The sequence below is a fragment of the Dipodomys merriami genome, unplaced genomic scaffold (assembly GCF_024711535.1).
Source record: "Dipodomys merriami isolate MVZ:Mamm:240054 unplaced genomic scaffold, mDipMer1.0.p SCAF_15, whole genome shotgun sequence".
Lineage (NCBI taxonomy): Eukaryota > Metazoa > Chordata > Mammalia > Rodentia > Heteromyidae > Dipodomys > Dipodomys merriami.
In genome coordinates, this window is record NW_027202826.1 from 754,939 (window position 1) to 777,654 (window position 22,716).

The 22,716-nt window shown below is 40.5% G+C and overlaps 1 protein-coding gene across 4 annotated transcripts; it reads left to right on the plus strand.

Moving 5' to 3' along the window:
- CUNH4orf33 (chromosome unknown C4orf33 homolog) lies at positions 1-22,716 on the plus strand. 4 transcript variants are annotated; one of them, XM_070022090.1, is made up of 8 exons: positions 43-57; positions 740-825; positions 1,650-1,808; positions 3,894-4,070; positions 5,972-6,032; positions 8,310-8,361; positions 8,464-8,663; positions 9,673-10,311. In XM_070022090.1, the coding sequence occupies exons 3-8, from the start codon at positions 1,796-1,798 to the stop codon at positions 9,803-9,805; spliced, it is 636 nt and encodes a 211-aa protein (XP_069878191.1). In that variant the 5' UTR covers positions 43-57; positions 740-825; positions 1,650-1,795; the 3' UTR covers positions 9,806-10,311. The 4 variants fall into 4 exon arrangements, with proteins under 4 accessions (XP_069878190.1, XP_069878191.1, XP_069878193.1 ...); XM_070022089.1 differs by lacking the exon at positions 740-825 and having other exon boundaries at positions 1-57; XM_070022092.1 differs by lacking the exons at positions 43-57; positions 9,673-10,311 and adding an exon at positions 22,076-22,716 and having other exon boundaries at positions 699-1,149.

The following is a 22,716-nucleotide window of genomic DNA, read 5'->3' on the forward strand; positions in this document are numbered from 1 at the left end:
GCTGCGTGTCCAGCGTGGGCGGGCGCGTCGACGCCAGCCTGAGTGTCGGCTCCCGGGGTCCGTGCGGGCGTGTCCGGGTCCGGGCCGGGCTGGGGCCGGGGCTGGGGCCGGGGCTGGGGCTGGGGCTGGACGGGCTGGGGCTGGGGCTGGGGCCGGGCTGGGGCCGGGGCTGGACGGGCTGGGGCCGGGGCTGGACGGGCTGGGGCTGGGGCTGGACGGGCTGGGGCTGGGGCTGGGGCCGGGGCCGGGGCCGGGGCTGGGGCTGGACGGGCTGGGGCCGGGGCTGGGGCTGGGGCCGGGGCCGGGGCTGGGGCCGGGGCTGGGGCTGGACGGGCTGGGGCTGGGGCTGGGGCCGGGGCTGGGGCTGGGGCTGGGGCTGGGGCCGGGGCTGGGGCTGGGGCTGGGGCCGGGGCTGGGGCTGGGCTGGGGCGGGGCTGGGGCTGGGGCTGGGGCGGGGCTGGACGGGCTGGGGCTGGGGCTGGACGGGCTGGGCTGGGGCTGGGGCTGGGGCCGGGGCCGGGGCCGGGGCTGGGGCTGGACGGGCTGGGGCCGGGGCTGGGGCTGGGGCCGGGGCCGGGGCTGGGGCCGGGGCTGGGGCTGGGGCTGGACGGGTTGGGGCTGGGGCTGGGGCTGGGGCTGGGGCCGGGGCTGGGGCTGGACGGGCTGGGCTGGGGCTGGACGGTCTGGGCTGGGCGCGCTTTCCTAGACCTGGTCTCAAGCCTTGGACCTTGTCATTTAGGTTGGCGGAGAACAAGCGGTTATAAGTTTAACTGCACGGTTATAAGATCTATTGGCTTGAATGAAAGCCAACGGCCCTAGTTATCAGTGAGTGGCCCTTGTATTAACTGAATAGCAAAATGAGAGTTTTATGCGTGGACTTGAATTATTTGGATCGCACGATCTAGTTTAAAACCATTACAAACAATAGTTTTTCTGTTGTTTTGTGTCTGTGTGGTTTATCCCCCTGTGCTGGGGATAAACCTAGGGCCTTGCACAGGTGTTTACACTTCAGCTACGTCCCTAGCTCTGCTGGTTCGATTTCAATGGAATATTTTTTTAATAACTTTCATCGTTAGTAAATGAAATAGTGACACCCTTGTAGTGTCCCCAGTAATGTTTCTCCTTTTAATATCATCCCCTGTCCTCAAGGTGGGTGCTACCTATACTTAATAGCTCTTCTGGCATTCTTTATTCTGTATATTTTGTTGTTATTGTTAATTTATCTCCAGGCCCCACTTTAATCCCTAGTAGACGATAAAAAATTAATGAATATCTGATGTAGAAATTAAACTGTAAGTTTAAGTAGTCAAGGTTCAAAGTCACACAGAAAAGTACCTGAGTTAGGATTTGAGCCCAGAAAATAGGACTTTAATATCATAGTCATTAAGCAGTATTTATATACTTCTCAGTAGTATAATTTATGGTTAGTGTAATAATGTACTTTATGGGGTTTTTTTGCTTATGTCTATAGATTCAATAAATGAATTAGCGCTGTCCATGTTCTATTAACGATACAGTCGATTTTCAAGTCTTTGCACAGTATTTATATTGCAAAGTCTTCTTTGTTCTAAAAATCTACTCAAACAGTAGAATAGTTAAGCAAGATGTCAGCTGTTCATTTGTGTTCCTTCAACATTTTTCTTTCCTAGAAAAGCAAGTGTTTGCGTCAGTCCTTCAAGCCCCTCCCAGCAAGTGTGGTCAGTGGGGCACCGCCTGGCCTAAAGTGATTCCTGCTGGGTGGAGACTGCAAGTACTTACCCTTCTGGGTGACACTGCTGCAACTGCTGGACTGAGCATGCTCCCGGAAGGTCTGGCTTCCTTCCTGTCAGCCCTTCTCCCAGGGGGTCCCTGACAGGTTCCTTCTGGCACCAGAGGCACTTTCCTTAAACTTCCTCATCTTTTCCTTTCTCCAGTAAGTGGATGGGGCATGGAAGAATGCACACTGTAAAGAAACAATGATTGTAGAAAAACGAATGAATGGTCTGTCCACAGAATTATTTCAAATGTTTCTTTGCAACTTTGATGAAACACACACACACACACACACACACACACAAAACCAACCTTTTTAGCGGTTTTCTTCTTTTAAGCTTTGTAGAATATGTTTTTAATATGCTGTTCTTCAGCTCTAGAGTTCAGTCTCCTTCCCCTCCCCCAACTTCATTTCCTTTGCCATAGTAAATTAGGTAAAGGCAGTGATCGAAAAATTATCTTTTTTATTTTTTTGATGAGTATTAATTTTGAGAAGGTAAAAAGTGGAAAAAAATAAAGATAAGCCAGTAACATTATTACTACTTTTTAATTGATTTTGCCAGTCCTGGGGCTTGAACTCTGGGCTCCTTTTGCTCAATGCTAGAGCTCTACCACTTGAGCCACAGCTCCACTTCTGGCTTTTTCTGTGACTAATTGAAGATATGAGTCTCATGGACCCTGCCTGGGCTGGCAATCTTCAGATCTCAGTCTACTGAGTAGCTAGGATTCCAGGCATAAGCCACTGGCACCTGGCTTTCAGTAACATTATTTTAAGAAAGACCAAATACTCAGTATAAAACTGTCCATTAAGATGATCCCTTGATAATATTTATTCTAAAATTTTGGAAATGTTTAATCATTATACTATTTAAGAGATTTGTCCTTAAAAGTTGTTCATTTATCCTTCACTAGTAAAGCATATCATGCTTGAAAAGTCACATAGTTGGAGAAAAGTGATAAACTAAGGCCCTCTTCTCCCACGTCTGAGACAGCCGCATCTTCTAGAACAGCACGCAGTGTGCGCCATTGGTGTCTTGCAGGTGGCTGGCTACATGTGCTTCCTTGCACATGTGTAAGTGTCCATCACAAGTATGTACGCAAGTTAGCTTCCTGTTTATTCGGTGAGGTTTTCTGCACCTTATGTTTTTCATGTCACAGTCTAATTTACATGTGCTTACAGAACTCCTTTATTCATTTTACTCACTATGCAGTATTTCACTGTATAATACAGCAAATTTTCCTTATAGTCCTCCTCTGAAGGGTATTTACACTTAATTTGAATATTTTTTTATTCTAAATAATGCAACCACAAATGTCCTTCTGCTGTGTCGTTTTGATTAAATCCAGATATAACCACTAAAACTAGAATTATTGAGTAAAAATGGACGTTTACCTTTTTATTTAGATAGATACTGGCATGCTGCACTTTCAGATGTAACAGTATACTCCAGCAGCAGTCTGCCGCTCCTAATGTCCTCCTTACACAGTGTGTTACCAGACTTCCTGTGTCTTACCAACTAAGTGAAAACTTGTTTTCTTTGCATTTCTCTTTCTTGGAAACAGGTTTCTGTTGGGAATGTTCATCTTTTCCTTAGTAATTTCTACGATCCCATAAGGCATTAAAAAAATCAGTTTTGAAAGATGAGGTATACAGTTGCTCCATACTGTCATTGATCTGTGAGAAGGCTCTTTTTGGTGTGGGGAGGGAAGCTGGTGCTTTATATTTTTTTTAATATGGTCAAATGATTAAGTTTCATTAAGATTTTGATATTAATATCTTGATTCTGAAAGGATCCAGTAACTCAGATACCTTCGAACTGGTCAATGAAAAGACAAAGTGTAAAATATATACTCATGGGCTTAAAGTTTTAGTTAAGTGCATTGACATTTCTGTAGTAGAGTCAAAGTGATTTTAGTGCTCCCTAGAAGGACTCCAGAGCTTGATCTACGTGAAGTCTTCCAGCGTTAGAATTTGAGTCTGTGATTTGCCACCACACAGATGGCTGTTGGTTTGCTAGGATGCTTTTGTCATCCTGTTCCTCTTCTGTCTTCTATTTGACATTTGAAATTTCATTTATTTTGTAACTAAAAGAACCTTGTATATTGTTAAGGAGTTTGTTTTCATTTGCTTCTTCCTCTAGTAAGTCACCAGGTGGATTTTGACATTGAACACACTTGGCACGGCTTTCCAGTGCAGCATGAGCCTGTCTCTGTTGGGCTGCATGTGATGATGGTGGTCAGTGCTCCACTTTTCAATGACCCGCCTGCACCCCTTGGAGCGCCAGGAGAGCCTTTCAGTGAGCTCTGGAACTATGAAGGCAAGCCCAAGTGCTGCGTGTTACTACAAGCACAAATCTTTCTATACTTACCTCCGTAGGCGGTTGCTGTTTTCTCTTACCACTAGGGAGTGAGTGCTTCTGAGCAACTGGTATGTGCGGTTTCTGATATTTCCACCAAGTTCTTACCACAACATTACATCCATTACCTATGTGAACTCCGTGTGTAACTGGAGGAGTGAAAATATGTGTATGTTGCTTTTATATCCCCTTTCTTTACATGTGTAACCTGGTACAAGAAGAAATCAGTACATGTACCCGCTTTGTCACTAAATATCCTCAAATTACCACTTTACATTATAAATCTTGTTTAGAGACATTTTGGACTGTTTACTTATTGTAGGAATAAATACTATTAGCCCAATATGAAGTTTAGCTTTTACTTTATGCCATATTGTAGGAATAAATACTATTAGCCCAATATGAAGTTTAGCTTTTACTTTATGCCATATCAGAACAAGACTGGAAGACATCTGCACAATTACCTGGTTTCAGATTTGTTCTGAGATCCCCTTGTACTGTACTATAATTGAGCTGTCAGATTCATCTTTCTGTAATACTCTTCCTTAGCTTTTTTGCTCACAGTTGGCATTCTATCACTTGAGCTATACTTTGAATTTGATTTTTGTTGTTGGTGGTAGTGGTGGTATTTTTTTGAAGTATAGAATCTTAGGGACTGTTCTGTGAGGCCTGAATTAGAACCAGATGCTCCAATTATAGACACTTGAGTAGCTAAGATCACAGGGATGAGCCACCAATGCCCAGCCTTATTATTTTTAAGTTAGGGTCTTACTTCCTGCCCTAACATGCACCTGCTTTGTAATCCACCTATTTTATGTGTCCGTCATTTCTGGCATAACCAGTGTGTGCCACCATCTACAGCTTCCCTGGATTCTATTGGCTGTTTCTGCCTAGACTGAACTGAAACTGCAATCCTCCCATTCTCCAAGTCTCTCAAGTAGCTAAGATTGCAGGCTTGACCACTGGTAGCTGACTCAGTCTTAACATTCTGTGCCCATTTTTCACACATACAGGCACAAGCATACATGTGCTTTCCAGTTTCATGCACAGTAGTCTGCTGCTCTGCAACCTACTTAAAATACGGGCATCACCCATGCCAATGAATATTTAACAGAATCTTTGATTTTCATGTGTATTGTATTTCATTATATGGAATATATAAATTCCATAATTTAATTATTGTCTGTCCTGGTAATAGTTTTATTTATAATATCAGATAATTATATGTAACAAGAGATAGTCATTTCTAAGTTTTAATTTCTTTTCCTAGCTGTCTGGTTTATTTCCTTTGCTGATGTTGTTGTTGGTCATGGGGCTTGAACTCTGGGCCTGGGCGCGTTGTCCCTGCGCTCTTCAGTTCAAGGCGAACACTCAACTTGCTTGAGCCACAGCACCACTTCTGGTTTTCTAATGGTTTATTGGAGATAAAGAGTCTCACAGACTTCCCTGCCCGGGCTGGCTTTGAACTGTGATCCTCAGATCTCAGCCTCCTGGGTAGCTAGGATGACAGGCATGAGCCACCAGCGCCCAGCTCTAATTTATTTCCTTAGGATAAATTCCTAGAATAAAATAACTGGCTCAGACTTTATGTGTTGATGTTTATTCCTGACCTCACCAGCACTAGACTTTGTAAATCTTCTTAATTATGGCAATCTAATTTGGGGAACGTTGATGATGACTAATTTCTTAGGTATTTCTTTCAAGCTTAACTCCTTGTTTTGCTTTATTTTTTACTGGGCACAATATGATAACTTAAAAAATTCATTAATTTATATTCTAAAGGAATACTCTTTATTCTTTAATAAATTGTTACTTACTGAAAGTAAATTAAATTTCTTATTTTGTATCTCTTTTTTCAAAAGTTGTAGAAGCATTTTTCTTGAATGATGTAACTGAGCAGTATTTAGAAGTTGAACTTTGTCCGTAAGTATAAAATCATATGATTAGAGAAGAGCTTACTTCCAGCTACATAGAGAGAATGCTAACCTGAACTAATTTGAATTATCTGCTTTCATCAATTTTAGGACATATTCAGAATATGTGAAGAATATATATTCCAAATGTTTAAGGATATTATTTTGATGGTATTTTCAGCTTAATAATAAAGTATTTGTAGTAAGCATGAAGATATTTTTCCCCAAATGAAAAGTGATTATAACTGCTTCCTTCATTACTTAGTCTTTATTATTTGTCCAGAAATAAGACACAAGTATAACCGATGTAACTAGCTTATGAAAATGTTTCTTTTAGGGGCTGGGAAGGTGGCTCAGCGGTATAGTGCATGCCTTGCAAGCATGAGGCCCTGGGTTCGATTCCTCAGCACCACATAAACAGGGTGCTGTGGCTCCCGTGGTAGAGCGCTAGCCTTGAGCTGAAGAGCTGAGGGATAGTGCCCAGGCCCAGAGTTCAGGCCCCATGACTGGCAAAAAAAAAAAAAAAAAAAGAAAAGAAAATGTTTTTTTTTTAGGGGATTTTTAACTGCCTAGATTAGGCCTTGATTTCATCTATTTCATAATTGCATATGCAAACATTTATTCATTTATCATTTGGTTTGGGGGTATATGCTCTGTCATTTTTACATTCAAGATGAATAAAAAATCATAAATAGATATTCCTTGACTAATTAAAATATTAACCTTGGACTCTTTACTTAATAAATGAAAATTTTCTATATATTGTCATTATTCACTTTAAATGCCACGTAGATTCCCGGGAGTATCAATATTTAAGAGCCATTGTTCCTTAGGCCTGGCCAGCAAGCCTCACATCACTGATGTAAATGAAGTTTTAGTTGCCGTTTTATTTTCTTTAGTTTAGCTTTGTTACCAGGTTTAATGTGGAAAATCTTAGTTTGCAGTTACTGTTTTAAAAAGACTACTTATGTACTTTACATGTCATCTTTTAACATGTCAAAATCTTTCATTTAAAACTATGATTAATTCTCATAAACTGCCCTAAAAAGTAAGGACATTTCAGCTATTATGTGATTATGTTCATATTGTCGATGAGACAGCTAAGACAACATTTATAGTTCATTTAAATAACAATAGTTTACCAAGCTCTCAGATCTGAACCTTAGTTATTTTATTAGATGATAATACTAGGTTTTTTCATAAAGTGATGACTAGCACTAGATAAGTATAATAACTAGATCTTCTTTTGGTAAGAAACTACACAGTAGCCATTGTATAAATTAATGAATTTTAAAATTTGCAATCCTCAGAGTAGTTTATATATATCAAGATAATTAGGAATCAAGAGTCACAGTTTTTGCTTCTGACCATCTATTCCGGCAAAGGTAATTAACTACAGGTAGGGCAGCATAAAGAAGAATATTGTTTTAAATGGAAGAAGCTTTACTCCTTTATTTCTAAGGCTTCACTTTAAAATCCTAACTTTTTTTGTTGGTTATAGGGCTTGAACTTAGGGCCTGTGTGCTGTCCCTGAACTCTTTTGCTCAAGGCTAATGCTCTACCACTTTGAGACAGCTTTAGTTCCAGTTTTCTGGTAGTTAATTGAAGATCAATAGTCACATGGACTTTCCTGCCTGGGCTGGCTTTGAACCATGATTCTCATATTCCAGCTTCCTGACTAGCTAGGATTACAAGTGTTAGCCACCAAATTATGCACTCTAATTAGAGTTTGCTTTTGAGAATATGTTCTGTTTCTTTTAAAACATGTGACATCAGAAACTAAACAAAGCTAACTACAGAAAGCTAAAAAATGTAAGCAGCAAACAGGTCATGTTCAGTTGTGTGAGAAGATAAACTAGGATTAAAATCTTTACCTTGTAAACTGCTTAATCTATATTGTATACTTTCTATCTCAAGCAGCTTCTCTAAGAGGACTTTATTTTTTGAATTTGTGTTTTATTATAAACTCCAAATCTTTCCATTGTTTTTTTCATATTCTGTGCCATCTTACAAATGAAGTGTTTTATGTTTCTATTTAATGACTGTGAAAAGCAATCTTAGCACATGAAACTTTGTGGTTTGACACAGCAGTTGTCTTTGGTAAATCCGAGGATGTCATTTGCAAGTAAATGAACACACTGTCTCTTCCTGTAATTATCCAGTGTTTGTATTGCCTCATTTAGTCATTTGGAAAGTTAGCTGTAAAACATAAATTCCAGACTTGGAGATAGCAAGGAAAATAAAATGGTCTCGCTCAGACTCTCATGAGGAACCTTAATTTTGACAGACACGGACAGCATTTGGTGCTTTTTCTCTCTGGAAGAAGAAATGTGTGGAAGGTAAGTAAAAATATTTTTAAAAATTCCTTAAGTGCATAAGTAGCATATTGTTTCAAGCCTAGGTCTGAATTTACCTTTGTGTTTCACGTATTATTGTTGTAGCAAGAACTAGCTTTATCATTCAGAGTGTCTAAAGAAGACACAAAATGGAAAGGCGAAGCTTATCTTCCTTGGACATATTTTCCACCAAATGTGACAAAATTCAATTCATTTGCAATTCACGGATCAAACGATAAAAGACACTATGAAGCCCTTTACCCTGTGCCTCAGCATGAGATGCAAGAAGGACAGGAGCCTGACTTGTAAGTACACTGTGTCCAACCATAGAATCGTTGAGGTACAACAGTAGTGATACTTTTCAGTTACAGATGTTGTGTACAAGCCGCCGGTAGGACCCTCTGGTCCTTGGTAGTCCTCTGAATTCTTCATACATCAGCTGTGGACTGACAGTCTCTCTCACTACTATCAGGAGCAGAGTGCTTAGTCTTTCATATCAGTGTGAGGAAAATCTTGTATTAGTTTTATGTCAACTGATAGGGAAGTGTGGCTTCAAATTTCTGATCCTTTTCAACAATAAATGGTCAGAGAAATAGTGTTTTCTTTCTGGTGTAAGCAAAGGGCCAATAAATCATTTTCTTTGCTCAAATAGAATGTATACCTTCCCTCTCCCCCCCACCCCCCAAAGAGAAAAACTAGGATTAACACTTGCATATTAACCTCCCTTGCTTTGGAAAAGAAAGAAAATAAGTCAGTCCTCTAATATGGATCCGAAGCTTCTAAAAACATTTGCTTATATAGCTGATATCAATTGTATCGAAGTTTGAATACAAGAACATATGCTATGCAAGACTTTAGTATAATTGGTTTAATTTAATTACTGAGGCAAGGTTTTGCCATAGTTCAGGCTGATCTGGAACTTGCTGTGTAGCCCTTGTCAGCTGCAAACCTCTGCCTTGTAAGTGCTAAGATTATACGCATGGTCCACCATGCTGAATGTGGTACATGATTGAGTTAAGGCTAGATGGAATGAGTTAGGTTTTGAGAGTTGATTTTTGTTTTTCCTTTCCACTTGTGAGGAACTATTCATAGAATTGAAAGGCAAATGCTTTGAGAAGTGAGTATTTTCATAGCTGAATGTTTCATAGCCAGAGTGAGAAAAATTATACATGGGGAATACATGTTGTCTTTGGTATTTCTTAAAATAAAACATTGTTCTATCACAGCTGTGACAAAGTAAGTCCCACTTCAGGACCACTCCTTCAAAAACACATGACTGGTTCCACTTCCCACCTTCTTTTCCTTTGTTTTCAGCCATCGTCTAGAATATTTCAAGCCTTTCAGTTTTAACACACTGCTGGGAGATGAATGGAAGCAACCAGAATCAGACCTATGGCTAACAGAGCAACCTATTGTGCAGGAAATTAATAGAAAACAAATCCTGTAAACTATAAATTTCTCTTCACTTTTTAAGATAAACAAGTATAATATCTCTTCAGGCGCCATGAACATATTTTAGCCACAAACATTTTCATACAGGTCACTGAAAATACACTATTTATGTAGCAAATTGTACATGATTAACAAGAAAATGGAAAGACTGTAGATGATTTCATCGACAGTGTCGAGATGGTTCTCATGACTGTATCTCATCCAGTATCTAGGATGGTACTGTAGGGGCTGTTGATTGCTGTGTATAAGCATCATACCAAATGTCTCTTACCATCTTACCCATGAACATTAACCAGCTTGAGAAGAGATATTTTAAAGCTATGTAATATATATTAACTCTTCTACTCTGAATCTTGATATTAGAGCATAGTGACCTATTATTTCAGTGGAATAGATTTGTATCTGTTAAGACATCCTTAAGATTCACAAATTATTAAAACAGCTACTTTTCCTGTCTTAGATGGATTTTTACTGTGTATAGAAATAAAGTCTTGAAGTTAAGCAATGGACTCTGCATTAATTTACCAGTAAAGGCTGTTTTCTCTATACTGTAAGCATCAAATATTCCTGGTCTAAAAAAAGACCCCAATACAGTAATAGTGGATGACTTCAGTAACCCACTCTTCAATACATAGATCATCCAGACCAAAAAAATAAAAATAAAAAAACCTTAGAGTTAAACTGTACTGTAGAACAATAGACAACAGGTATCTACAGACTCTTCTACCCAACAGCAGAAGAGTATACCTTCTTTGAAGCATTTTAGGAAATGTTTTAGACACTGTAAGCACATTGTTGAACACAGATCACTGTCACTGTGGGGACTTACTTTCATCAGAGTTTTAGATCTGATACATTCAGCTAAGTGACAGGATATAAAGTCGGGATACAAAAATCAATAGCTTCTCTGTACACCTGAGAAGAAAATCAGGAAAACAATACTATTCATTAGAGTTAAAGAAACAAAAACACGAGATGAAACATCTCTGTAATGAAAATTACAGACCACTGAAGAAATAAAGTGAAGAAGACACTAGAAGATGGAAAGACCTTTCATGCTCATGGTTTGGCAGAATCAGTATGTTAATACTAATCAAAACACTAATGAGGGATGTATGATGACAACTTAGACACAGCTAGTACTTCTCTGTAACTCCTCCACAAACCAGGAACAAAATCATCAGGCTGTGGTAAGACAGTGGTAAGGGAAAGCAAGTGAAAGCAATAGTAAACAGGAAATAACCCAGATGAAATCTAGAAATACTGAGATTGGACTTACAAAAAAAAAATGGACTCTAAAATAGATCACTGAACAAAACAGTTAAAAAGGGAGAATTTCCATCAGAGGGTCTACAAGCAAAAGACTGGTCCCAAATGCAAGTCCTGGACAGTCCATAAACATGTCTCAGCAGCCACTCTACAAAAATAAAATCCACGGTCTACCTACATGGAGGACCTAGATGCAAGAGAAAAGGCCTAGTCTCCTTTCTCTGGAACTTCCCTATTTTATACCCCACGTGAAGGAAGGAATGACAGGGATCCAGTGTGGCCTCAGATTCAGCAATGTCCTTGGGAAAGGAGCTTGATCGCCAGCTGGAGCTCAGCTAAAGGCTGACGACTTAATCACCACAACCCCAGCCTCAGTGAGTGTGAGGACGGCTGCAGTGGCAGTAGAGCTAGACTTGGAATGCGAACTAAACACGGGTAGGATGGAAGGTGCACACTGTCTGCAGTCGGGGTCAACTAGAATTCCACGTCCTTGGCAGCCCACGTGAGCTACAGTGTCCAGCCTGCGGGAGGAAGGGGTCCTTGGCTCTCCCACTGGGATCTGACCGAGGGCAACCCTTACACCCCCTGCATTAGCAGGCCTGCTGCCTAGCTAACCTGGCAGGCAAGGCAAGGCCCAATCTCTTAAACGCCTCCACTCCTAACTCCTTACAAAATCAGGGAAAACAAAACACAGGCCAAAGCTACTTTCCCAGAAAGGAAACTGAAGAACCAAAGCATCCGAGTATACCCACTTTCTCAGCAAGGAAGAAATACTGAATGCTGTGTATTTTTATTTTATAGTGGCAGCCATGGTTGGATGTGGTACTTGTTATTTTTGTTTCTTCAAATTACTTTTGTTGTATTCACTTTACATGTATTCATGTATTCATGCTCATCCTAATTTTTCCGGTATTCCATCCCATACTCTTTCTCTCAACTATTTTGCTTCCTTTTTCCTTGTACTTTTTCTAACTCTTCTTTTTAAGTACTTACTGATACCTCTAGAAATCATAATTTTTTTATATTTTTAATTTAAAATTTTATATTGTAGAGATACTGTACAGAGGGGTTACAGTTACATGAGTAGGGTAATGAGTACATTTCCTATTGAGCGTTGTTACCCCCTCCTTTGTTTTTCCCCTGCTATCCTTTCCCTCCCCACCTCCCTAACTCCTCCCCGCCCCCCGCAAGTTTTCAACATAGTGTCTTGTATGTCTTATTGTTTCAATGGGTCATCCTGTGTCCTTGTTTCAGCATTTTGTTATTTCCCTTCCCCTCTCCAAATTAGGAAGATGTATATACAAGATGCAGGGCACCGGAATCGTACAGTGATAACAAGGGTTATACCATAGGGGAAGAACATACAAAAGAAACAAAAATACCACATAGTGCGTTAAAAACAACAGCGAAACAGTGCATCCTATTCTGTTTTATTTTCTTTAGAACCCTGTTTCTAGCGCCAAAATTTGGAGAAAGCCATCAATAAATGAGTAAATGATTAATGATTATAAATGGCCTTATTAGATGTATTCTTTATGTTGATAAGTAAATGAAGCTTTAAACTATACTGAGATTCCATCTCACCACAGTGCGACTACATTGCTGGTGAGTATAAGGAACCTGTATATAAAATATACGTAGGACCCTTAGAATGTTGGTGGGGCATAGCTAACATAGAGACTTATTTTAAAAAACTAAATGATCCAACCATATCACTCTTCAATAAACTCGGTAGATTAATAACAAGAATGTGCACATCTATGTTTTTTAAAGAAATACTCATAATAGCCAAGCTATAGAATCAGCCATATGTCCATCAACTGGTAAATGGGTAAAGAAAACGTGATCTGTCTGTCTGTCTGTCTGTCTGTCTATCTATCTATCCATCCATCCATTCCATAGTGCAGCTGTAAAAAACTGTCATTTGCAGGGAAGTGGATAGAACGGCAAATTATGTTAAGTGAATTTAGACACTAAGACAAGTATTCATGTTTTTCATATGTGGATTTTCTTCGTGTTTTCATATGTGGATTTTTTTTCATGACATGTATGTGGAAAGAAGACGGAGAAGAGGAGGGGAATCCTGGGAAGGGGTAGGAGTGGGCTGGATGGGGTAGTGGTGGGTAGAAATTGTCAAAACATGCTACATGCATGTACAGTATGCCAAAACAAAGGTCGGTATTCTGTGTAATTAATATGTACTAGTCATGTATATAAAATTTTTCGTCTAGAGTTTTCAAATATTATTTGCTTTCTGCTGGATCCTGTGACCTTCCATGATGAACACTAGCAATCTTGAAAATAAAGCTTTATTACTTGCAGAGACATTTAGTTGCTACCTAACAGTTTCTCTTTACCAATAGAAATTGAAATTTTAGAGGCTTTGTTTAGAATCTCCATTTTCACAGAAACAAAATCCTATATGTCCTCTAGGTAGAAATGACTAAAAGCAGCATAGGTCCATAGATAGAAGTTTAGTCATCCACTGAACTTAATATTTTGGTCAATGACAGAAACCTATACTGTTCCAATAAAATTGTCATTGACTGTTCTCTGGAACAGATCACAAGCCAGTGGCTTTGATCGCTCTCCCTTCAGTCTGTCTTCTGACCTTAGTCTGACCTTCATCTCTACCATGTATTTCTCAGATTTAATCCCAAGATTTATTTCTCAACAGATTCTGTGATGTTTACACAATGGATAAACCTTTATGATTACTGCCAAGATTTGCTCTTACTTATTAAAGAGTACAAATTCTTTCCAAAACAGCCTAATGACCATTCTGTTTTATAGACATTTCCCTCCAGGCAGTGTTCATGAGTGATAGTTGTGGTAACTCACCTGGTCAGGGAAAAGATTTTCTAATGTTTTCTGATACTAAAGTTGCTGTCTTTCATAGTATGTAAGGGAAGAAGACAATCTGCTTCTTGGAGAGACTTCCAGGTCAATGACAAGGGATAGGCCAGGGAACTAGTTACAGCCTCTGAAGACAGAAGGAGTAATAAGCCGTAAGTAATCTCCCACTGTCCTTAAAAAGGAAAGGAAAGGAAAGTCAGAATCTTTACGCATGGTTCCCTGCAGCAGAGCCCTGGCTCTCCTGGATCCTCTCCCGCCCTCTCCCACAGAAGGTAGACTAGCCTTGGCCATTCCGCACATGTCATGCTTGTAATGCCCTGGTTGTAATGTGTCTTGGGGAAGATGAGGTAGGCGTTGAGTTCACTGGCTGTTGTTCCTCTATACAAGCCGCACGGCGCCTTGCAAGCGCTTTTCCTGTCCGAACTCCCAGTTGTCTTCGGTCTGAGGGATAAGCCAGTGCTGTGTCTCACTGTCAGCCTCATGCTGCGGCTGCCAGCGCTGGGCGTATTTTCCTCTCTGAGCAGCTTTGACATGCTGTTTCCTTGAGCTCTAGATAGCTTCCGTTTGGTGAGCTCTACCACAGACATACAGTGGTATCCTTTGTCAATTATGGCCCTGGATTTAGAACCATAAGAGCAGTACATGGCCTGAATTATCCCTGACCCCACCAGGCTGTACATTGTATGAACAGAGCCAGACCTAATCACCTTTGTTTCATAGATCTTCCAGTATTCTTTTACTAACTCTGGCCCTCTGCCTCCATCTAGTTATATGCAGCATGGTGCAATGTGCCGATAAAGTCTTGTGACTATAGTTTTCCTAAAGCCAAATTCAGTTATCTGATCAACGAACTTCCATGGGTTTTACATATGTTGGCATATTGGATTCATTTCCTCAAATATTTTCTTATTTATATAAAACTTGCTTTTTATTTTATGGTATAAATGAACTTAGGTTAAATGTTTGGCATACCATAATAGTTCAGATCACACTATTACTTTCCAATAGAAATTATATTTATTTTCATCTGTCATACTCCATACTTTTTGGCGTAGTGATGGAAGTCCATTAGTCAATAAATCATAGGTTCTCTTTGTATGATTTCCAGATTCAGTAGAACAAGTTTTCACAGGTATCATTATATAACAGCTATAACTTGAAGATAGGATAGTGTTCTTGGTTTTTTTTGTTTTTGTTTTTTTTGCCAGTTGGGCTTTAACTCAGGGCCTGGGTGCTGCCCCTGAGCTCTTTTGCTCAAGGCAGGAGCTCTACCACTTTGAGCACACTTCTAGTTTTCTGGTGGTTCATTGATGATCAGAGTCTCATGGACTTTCCTGCCCAGGCTGGCTTTGAACCGTGATCCTCAGATCTCAGCCTCCTGAGTAGCTAGGATGGCAGGCGTGAGCCACTGGCGCCCTGCTGTGAGGTTGTTCTATCTGAAACTACTTGCCTGGTGTCTTAAGAATTTAGCTAGCTAGCTCCAGGATCCAGCGAAGGCACACGTCTTGACATTTCACGAGCAACCACATGACCTTCCTTAATCTTCAGTTCCCACAGAGATTTCCCTAGCTGCATGCACATAGGATATTCTTTATTGTCCAGCCATCTAGAACCCATTTGCCATTGGCAGCAGCCCAAAGGCTGTAAATATCCAAATGCTCCTCCGAGATCTGGAGCCGATTCTTTGTTCATTGCTAAATTAGCAGGCCTCAGCACTGCCAACTTTTCAAATGTTACTCATTGTCCTCCCCCCCTCAGGGTTTTTAATCTATATGCAAGAGACACAGCTGTCAATGTCCAAATTCAAGGTAAGAATTTCCCTGGGAGCCAGGCAGGTGCCGCTCTGTCTCAGCTGCCCGTCACCGGCCCTCTGCGCGCTCTGCTCCCTCTGAGTTTCTATTCTTCGTGTTCTCATCCAGATAGCTCTTCCTCTCTGTCAGAGGTATTTGCTGTGGTGCCCTTTCCTGGCTCAGTGACCAATACCAGGCATTATTTGATTCCCTTCCATAGCAAGGACAGTTTTAACCAATTCCTAGTAACAAGCCAGCATTTGTCTGTCAGACATCTGCGGTAACTGCTGCCTCCGTTGATTTTCAAGTCCAAACCCCACGAGGTCATTGTAGAATAGTCCTGTTTGTTTCCTACCCCAGGCCTCAAGTCTGCATGGGCTGTAGAGGCAGACAGTCTAGAATGATCTGAGCAAGCCCGATGAGGAGGTCTGGCAGGACTCCGTGTGTCTCTCTCCTCCGTACATCTTCCAGTGCTTCTCTGCGCATCTTCTCGTGTTTCTCCTCAAGACTCTACTTAATTAACATTTATTTTTATGGCATGGTGATAAAGTGTAACTCTATACCTGTAGAAGTAACTAAAAAAATAGCTATGTCATCTTTTGAGCATTCTGCTTGTTAGACGGGTCCATGGCAACGCCTCCTTTCTCGCATTTTGAGGAACATTTCTAGCCATCACCCAGGAACTTTTCAGATTGGGCTGGACTTAACTTTCAAGCTGGTGATTTTGGTCCTTATTTCTTCTTGACATTTTTCCTGTGAGCAAACAAGCTGATAGCATTAATTCGTCTACTATCTTGTTTTTAATAGTAGGTTATGGTAACATTAGATTATGGTAACATTCCATGAAAACTGTGTATTTATTGTGATAGTATGGTAAATTTCTACTGGTTTCCATCTCATGAAATGCAAACTCTAATGGACAAAACTGAAGTTGGGATTGAGCAGAATGCATTGCTAGGTGAAGGAAATCATACAAGCTTTTGACTGCTTGTAGTGCTCATCGTAAGTATAGCTGTAGCAATCAGAGGAACTGCCATTGTTTGGTTCCTGATGGTCTGCTGTTTAGTTCCAGAAACAATCTGTCTCTATGTAGCTAGAAGGATGGTTAAAAAGGCAGCGAGGGGGAATTACGTCTCCCACCTCAGCCATTTCCTTAGTTAGAACAGTAATCTGTTGCTGCCCTCTTGGACTTCTTTGTGACTTACTGTCTACGCAGAAGAAGGATTTCTGTGCAGTGCAGCAGTTATAACTGCGTGAGGCCTGGGCTTCAGCCATTTCCTTTGTTAAAAAAGGCAAAGACCATATGACTATGTTTTCAGATATGGAACTTAATGTGAAAAGGTCTATGTCCTACTTAACACATATGCCCATTTTTTTTCTTAAGACAAGTCTTGTTATATACCCCAGATTGGCTTTGACCTGAGGATCCTCTTGTCTCAGTTTTCCAAGTGCTGGGATTACAAGTGTTTGCCAGTAAGTCTCATCCCCTAAATCCCTTTCCCCTGCCTCTAGTACTGGGGATTGAACACACTCATGGTTCAAAGCCAGCCTGGGCAGGAAAGTCTGTGAGAGTCTTTATCTCTGATTAACCACCAGAAAACTGGAAGTGGCGCTGTGGCTCAAGTGGTAGAGTACTCGCCTTGAGCTGAAGAGCTGAGGGACAGCGCCCGGGCCCAGAGTTCAAGCCTCATGATCAAAACAAAAACAAAAACACCTTAAGCCAAACAAATACATACTGCTAAAACTATTACCTAGGCAAGTCATTTCCTGCTAGCAAATACCATTCATTCGTTTGCCAAGAGGTTTCTCATGGTATAGTTTGGAGATTTGGCTGGTGCCTTTCTTTCCCAGGACATCCCATATAAAAGGAGAAAAGTTCTGCGTCTGTGTTAGTCACCTCTCCATTACTATAAAAACACCAGACATATTCACATGGCCCTGCTTTTCTCACACAGCAGCGTGTGATGGGAGGCCTGTTCACATGAAGGGATCTGGAAATCAAGGAATAAGACGGGAAAGGGTTAGCGTCTCAAATCTCCCTGAAGGTACCCCGTACAGGACCTAACTCCCTTCCACGGGCGCCACCCGATAAGATCCAACCACTTTTGAACAACACCATTTAACCCACAGGCTGCCAAGATCTACCCTGTAACATGTTGCTTATTTATTTCACAAAGACTTTATATTTTCAAAGTTCTTTTTATACTAAGGCTTCTCTTTTTTTTATTGTGAAAATGCCGTACAGAGGGGTTACAATTACGTAAGCAAGGTAACTAGTACATTTCTTATCAAGCTTCTCTAATGAGATTTTTGCTATTCTGATGGCCAAAAAAGGGTACCATGATTTTTGTTGACTTTACCATGAGCAACTCATATCATCTTGCTCCTATGTCAGAAGAATTGGCAGTGTTGGTCATTGCTTCCTGTAAATATTCCCTTCCTGTTTCTGGGACCTCCCTTTCTCAGTTCTCTAGTTCTTCTTAGCTAAATCTTTTTCTTTTTAAAATTGGAATTCACAGCTCCAAAGATGGTCATGAGTCTGAAATAAAACTTTAGATCCATGGCTACAAGGAAAGGAAGGCATTTTAGAAAGGCAGAGAAGGGTGCTGGGAATAAGCGGGTGCCGGGTGAAATTAAGAGATTTAAGAAACATCAAGTTTCAGAGCTGCAAAAGACACAAAGGGCAAACCTTGTCCAGGCAGAGCCTAGAGGGTCTCTGTGCTCTGAGCTCCACTCCCCGTGCTGGTTGTGGGAGTGGAAATCTCTGCGGGGTGCATTCATCGTTGGATGTGCTGTGTGGTAAGATCTAGCTGTATGCCAGACACTACTTTTCAAACAGATGGCAGTCTGAAGATGTAGAGGGGAGACAGCTAACCTTCCACGGAGGGCCTGCAGCTATTCAGCACCACGGAGACCCCATACCAGACAAGCTGGATGAACAGGCAAACTCCAAGCAGTGTGGCTTGTACCATTCCATGCCTAGACTCAGGACCCTACACATCTGCGTGGTGATAGCTGGCCCCATGCTGGCCACTTGCCACCAACAGTCCAGCCCAGAGGTCTAGTGAGAAAATAGCAGACTTGCAGGGCTGTGCGGGGGCCACCTGAGGCCCCTAGTGTCCTATAACGAGCAGCGGGAGTAGGCCAGCTCGTTGGAGCACATCCTGACGCTAGGCTTCTCCATTCACCTCAGCTGCTTTCACGAGAGTCTAGATCACCACCAGCATGAGGACCCAAGGGCTCCGCCACTTCCAGAACTACCGCACCCTCCCCATTGACCGTTGCTCCTGGCTCAGGACCTTAGGTGACTCTTCACCTAGGCCGTACCAGGGTGAGAATCAAAAGAAAAATCCTTGGTTCAGAGGGAACCAGAACAAACACGTCAGGAGACAAAGTGCTGTCGTTTTTATGTGTGTTTGTCATTGCTATGTTCATCTGCAGTGGCTAGGTTATTTCACACCGTATGCTTCAGCCCCTTCCTTCATCTTTGTTTTTTCCTCACCTCCCCTTTCGCTCCTTAATTACCAATTATTCTGCATTTAATGTTTTAAGCTCCTCACATGGACTGTAACAACTGTAATTCTTCTATTATTCTTTATTGGTTTATTAGTCTATTCTTTATTTATTATTCTATTATTCTTTATTGGTGCTATCAGTAATGTTTCCAGTTATATTTACTTTATTTAAGTATTGGATTTGGTTTTCAGCTGATGATTCTGTGATTTCTGAGCTAGTCAGGTTTTGAGGAGCTATGCATACCCTGTCACTGAGTGCTTCCTGACCGTTAAGAATACTTCAGCCAAAAGATTACAGGTGATTAAAACTTCCAACCTGTGACTTAGTCTCACCTGTACAAATGTGAGTACAGAAGCATAAGAAATACGGTGAAAAAAGCAACACAATGTCAGTCCTCAAAAAGCCAGCAATTCTAGAGTAAAGAATTCTAATGGCAGTAAGGTATATAACATTATCAAAAATAATTCAAAAGAGTAGTAATAAGAATGACAGTGAATGAGTATGAATTCATGTCTAAATAAATTCTAAGAAAATAAAAATAAATAGTTGTATGAAATAAGGAAGACAATACAAGATTATAGGGATATAGAAATTCTGAAAAACCAATTGAAGTATACTGCAAATGAAAACTCAATGAATAAAATAAAATAAATTGTGTTGAAAGCCTTGCTAATCGACGGGGTCAAGTTGTCAAATATCAGGGCTTAAAGGAAAGATAAATAAGAACATTTAGATAAAGAATAATGATCTATTAATAGAATATTCAAGACCTCTGCAATACCACTAAAAAACAAAACATGAACCCTGGGCTTATAAGAAGTATATGATTCAAAGAAAATAGAAGATATTTTATGAACTACATACTCAAAACACACTTCACCGGGAAAGATAAGTGCAGGCTTAAAGTAAAAGAACAGAAGTCTGATCCAGGCCCATGGAATTAGAAGTAGATATGTGCAATGTCAAAATTTAAACAGCAGATGTGAAAGGAAGTCACTTGATACTGATACAAGTTAGTCCGTGGTGTGGCAAGGTCTCTGGTATTTAAAGGGTTTCTGTTGTCTTCTCTCTCAGCAAATTTATTAAGAGGCTCTCTTCTGACATCTGCGCTGGCTGTCATTAATGGTGGTGGTGGTGGGACTTGAATTGGAGCCTGGGCATAATGTTCACATGCTTAAAACTTTGTAAGCTCTTTATTTTGTATTGTCATTACACATGGTTAATTCCACGCAAATAAGGAAGGGAAAGCTTGTTTTGTTTTTTTCCATTTCTGCATAACCCACATTTACCTTTTAAAACGTGAATTACCTCTTCAGTGAGGAAGCCATGTTGGAGAAGCGGTCAGATTTCACGTAGCGAGAAGGAGCGGTGGCCCGTGAGGGCCAGAGCTGCGGAGTGGTCAGAGCACTGAAGCATCCTCAGTCCTCACCGCGGCCTCTGCCTCCTTCGGCCTTGCTTTTCCCGCTCCCGCGGCCTGGGCCTCAGATGGCACAGCCTTCCGCTTCCTGTTAGTGTAAAAACACGTTAATTGGCAATTCCAAGGGTGCGTTCAGTTTCAGTGGTTCTCAGTTCTTCTTAAGACTCATTATAGCACAGTAGCCATGTTTCTATACTTAATTTTAGTTATCCAACAAGTCTTTCCATGTATGTGACTGTGCCTCCCTAAACAAGTCCATCCCAATTTACAGTAGGCTGACACGCAGCTTTACATGCATACATAGGCCTTTGTGAAAGTATACACGACATAAAGGAACTTCAACAGCCCAGCACAAAACTGCCAGCTCGCTAAAACTACTATTATTTTTACATTTAAAAGATATGTATTAACTATACATATATATATATATATATATATATATATATATACAGTTTTGCAGTGCAGGTTTACATGGCAGTATATTGCGTATTTACATATATTTTAGATGCATTTAACTATAAAATGATTTTATAATTATTCCATACCTGTAATTTAAATGTTGGCTGTTGAACCCTCACACCAGCATTTTCTAAAATGGTATTAAGAAATACTCACTCTCCATATCTTTAGGACATTGTTTCTTACTGCTTTTTGCCACTAGATGGAAGAAGCACGTTAACAAAATATTTTTAGTGCTTCAACTGCTACCTAGAAGCAACCATAACAGTGCTTAGAATAAGGACATTCTCGATGTTATTTTTTTACTGTAATATTTCTTCATATAAATACTGGATCTATAAACAATATTATTATAAAGGTTATTATAAAGAACTGGAAACTTTACAAGAAAGTAAGAAAGCAATTGTCAGATGGAAGAGGAAAGAAGGATATAAAGATACTGGTAACAGGTACGGTTAAATGTAATTCTTAGCATACATTATTGAAGTACACATCCATATAAATATCAAACCACATTCACTTAATTACTCCTTTGTGCTACAAATGTGTACTGAGTAATTGACACATATTAGAGAGTGCTGTGAAATACAACCATGACTTGGGTATAGCTCCCATTTTCAAGAGCTTTCTAAAGGTGAACAAGAGGTAAACCATATGAATTCATACATACTTATAGGATTAAATGGAAATGGATAAATACCAGAAATACAGATTCACTATTTCTGGATGTACGTGGTAGGTGGGAAGACTGGTTTGAACTATCATTTTTATCTGAGAACAGCATAGATCACGAAGAAACTGAAATTAAAATTAAAATGGGTTCTCAAAGCAGATAAGACATGGCTGTCGCAAAGAGCACTTTAAAACATTTAGACATGTAGGAAAAAGGGAGCACATTTTCAAAAAGCAACTTAAATGTTCGCATAGAGAATACATTGTTATTTTGTACTCCGAACAGATTGTAGATGCAATAAGCCAAAGCACTTTTCAGAGAAGGAAGAGCGTCTTGGAAATGGAAGATAACCTGAGATGAAGTGCCATCCATCTGCTCCTGTGCTCTGTTGGAGAAGGTGACCTTGCCCGCGGGTCTGAACACTGATGGACAGCATGCGTGGGAGATCATTAGGTTCTGATGTACCAAGGCACCTTCCTCTGCCGCTGCTCTTCACTGCTGAGTGCAGGTTGGACAAAGACTAAGGTGATGAGTTGTCATTTGACTCCGAGGAACTAATATTTAGCCTTTGAGACAACGTTGGCACCACCTGCCATCATACGAATGACCAAAGCGTCGTGTTCCAGCCACTGAAGACAACGAGCCTGAACCCCGATATTATGAGTGGCTATAAAATTATCCGTCTTTTAAATCCAACCTCAGAATGTGATTTTATGACCTCCTGTGTAACTATAGCTACAGGTTAACTAAAGATTATGAAGTAATATTTCCTTTGTACAGTTCTGAATTCACTCCTGTAATTTCAGTGCTCACCTTGTTCTATAGTGGGACACTTTATAGGATTACAATTTTGTATAACTAATTGAGGATCATAGAACTTTCTTTTTCTGATTCAGATTTATATTGTACTGTAGTATTGCATGCAT

What these genes read in the sequence shown, in the direction of transcription:
- CUNH4orf33 (XM_070022089.1), top strand. An exon ending in TGAGCTCTGGAACTATGAAG is followed by an intron (nt 4,071 to 5,971) that starts GCAAGCCCAAGT and finishes TTTTTTCAAAAG; the next exon opens with TTGTAGAAGCATTTTTCTTG. An exon ending in GAAGAAGAAATGTGTGGAAG is followed by an intron (nt 8,362 to 8,463) that starts GTAAGTAAAAAT and finishes TTATTGTTGTAG; the next exon opens with CAAGAACTAGCTTTATCATT.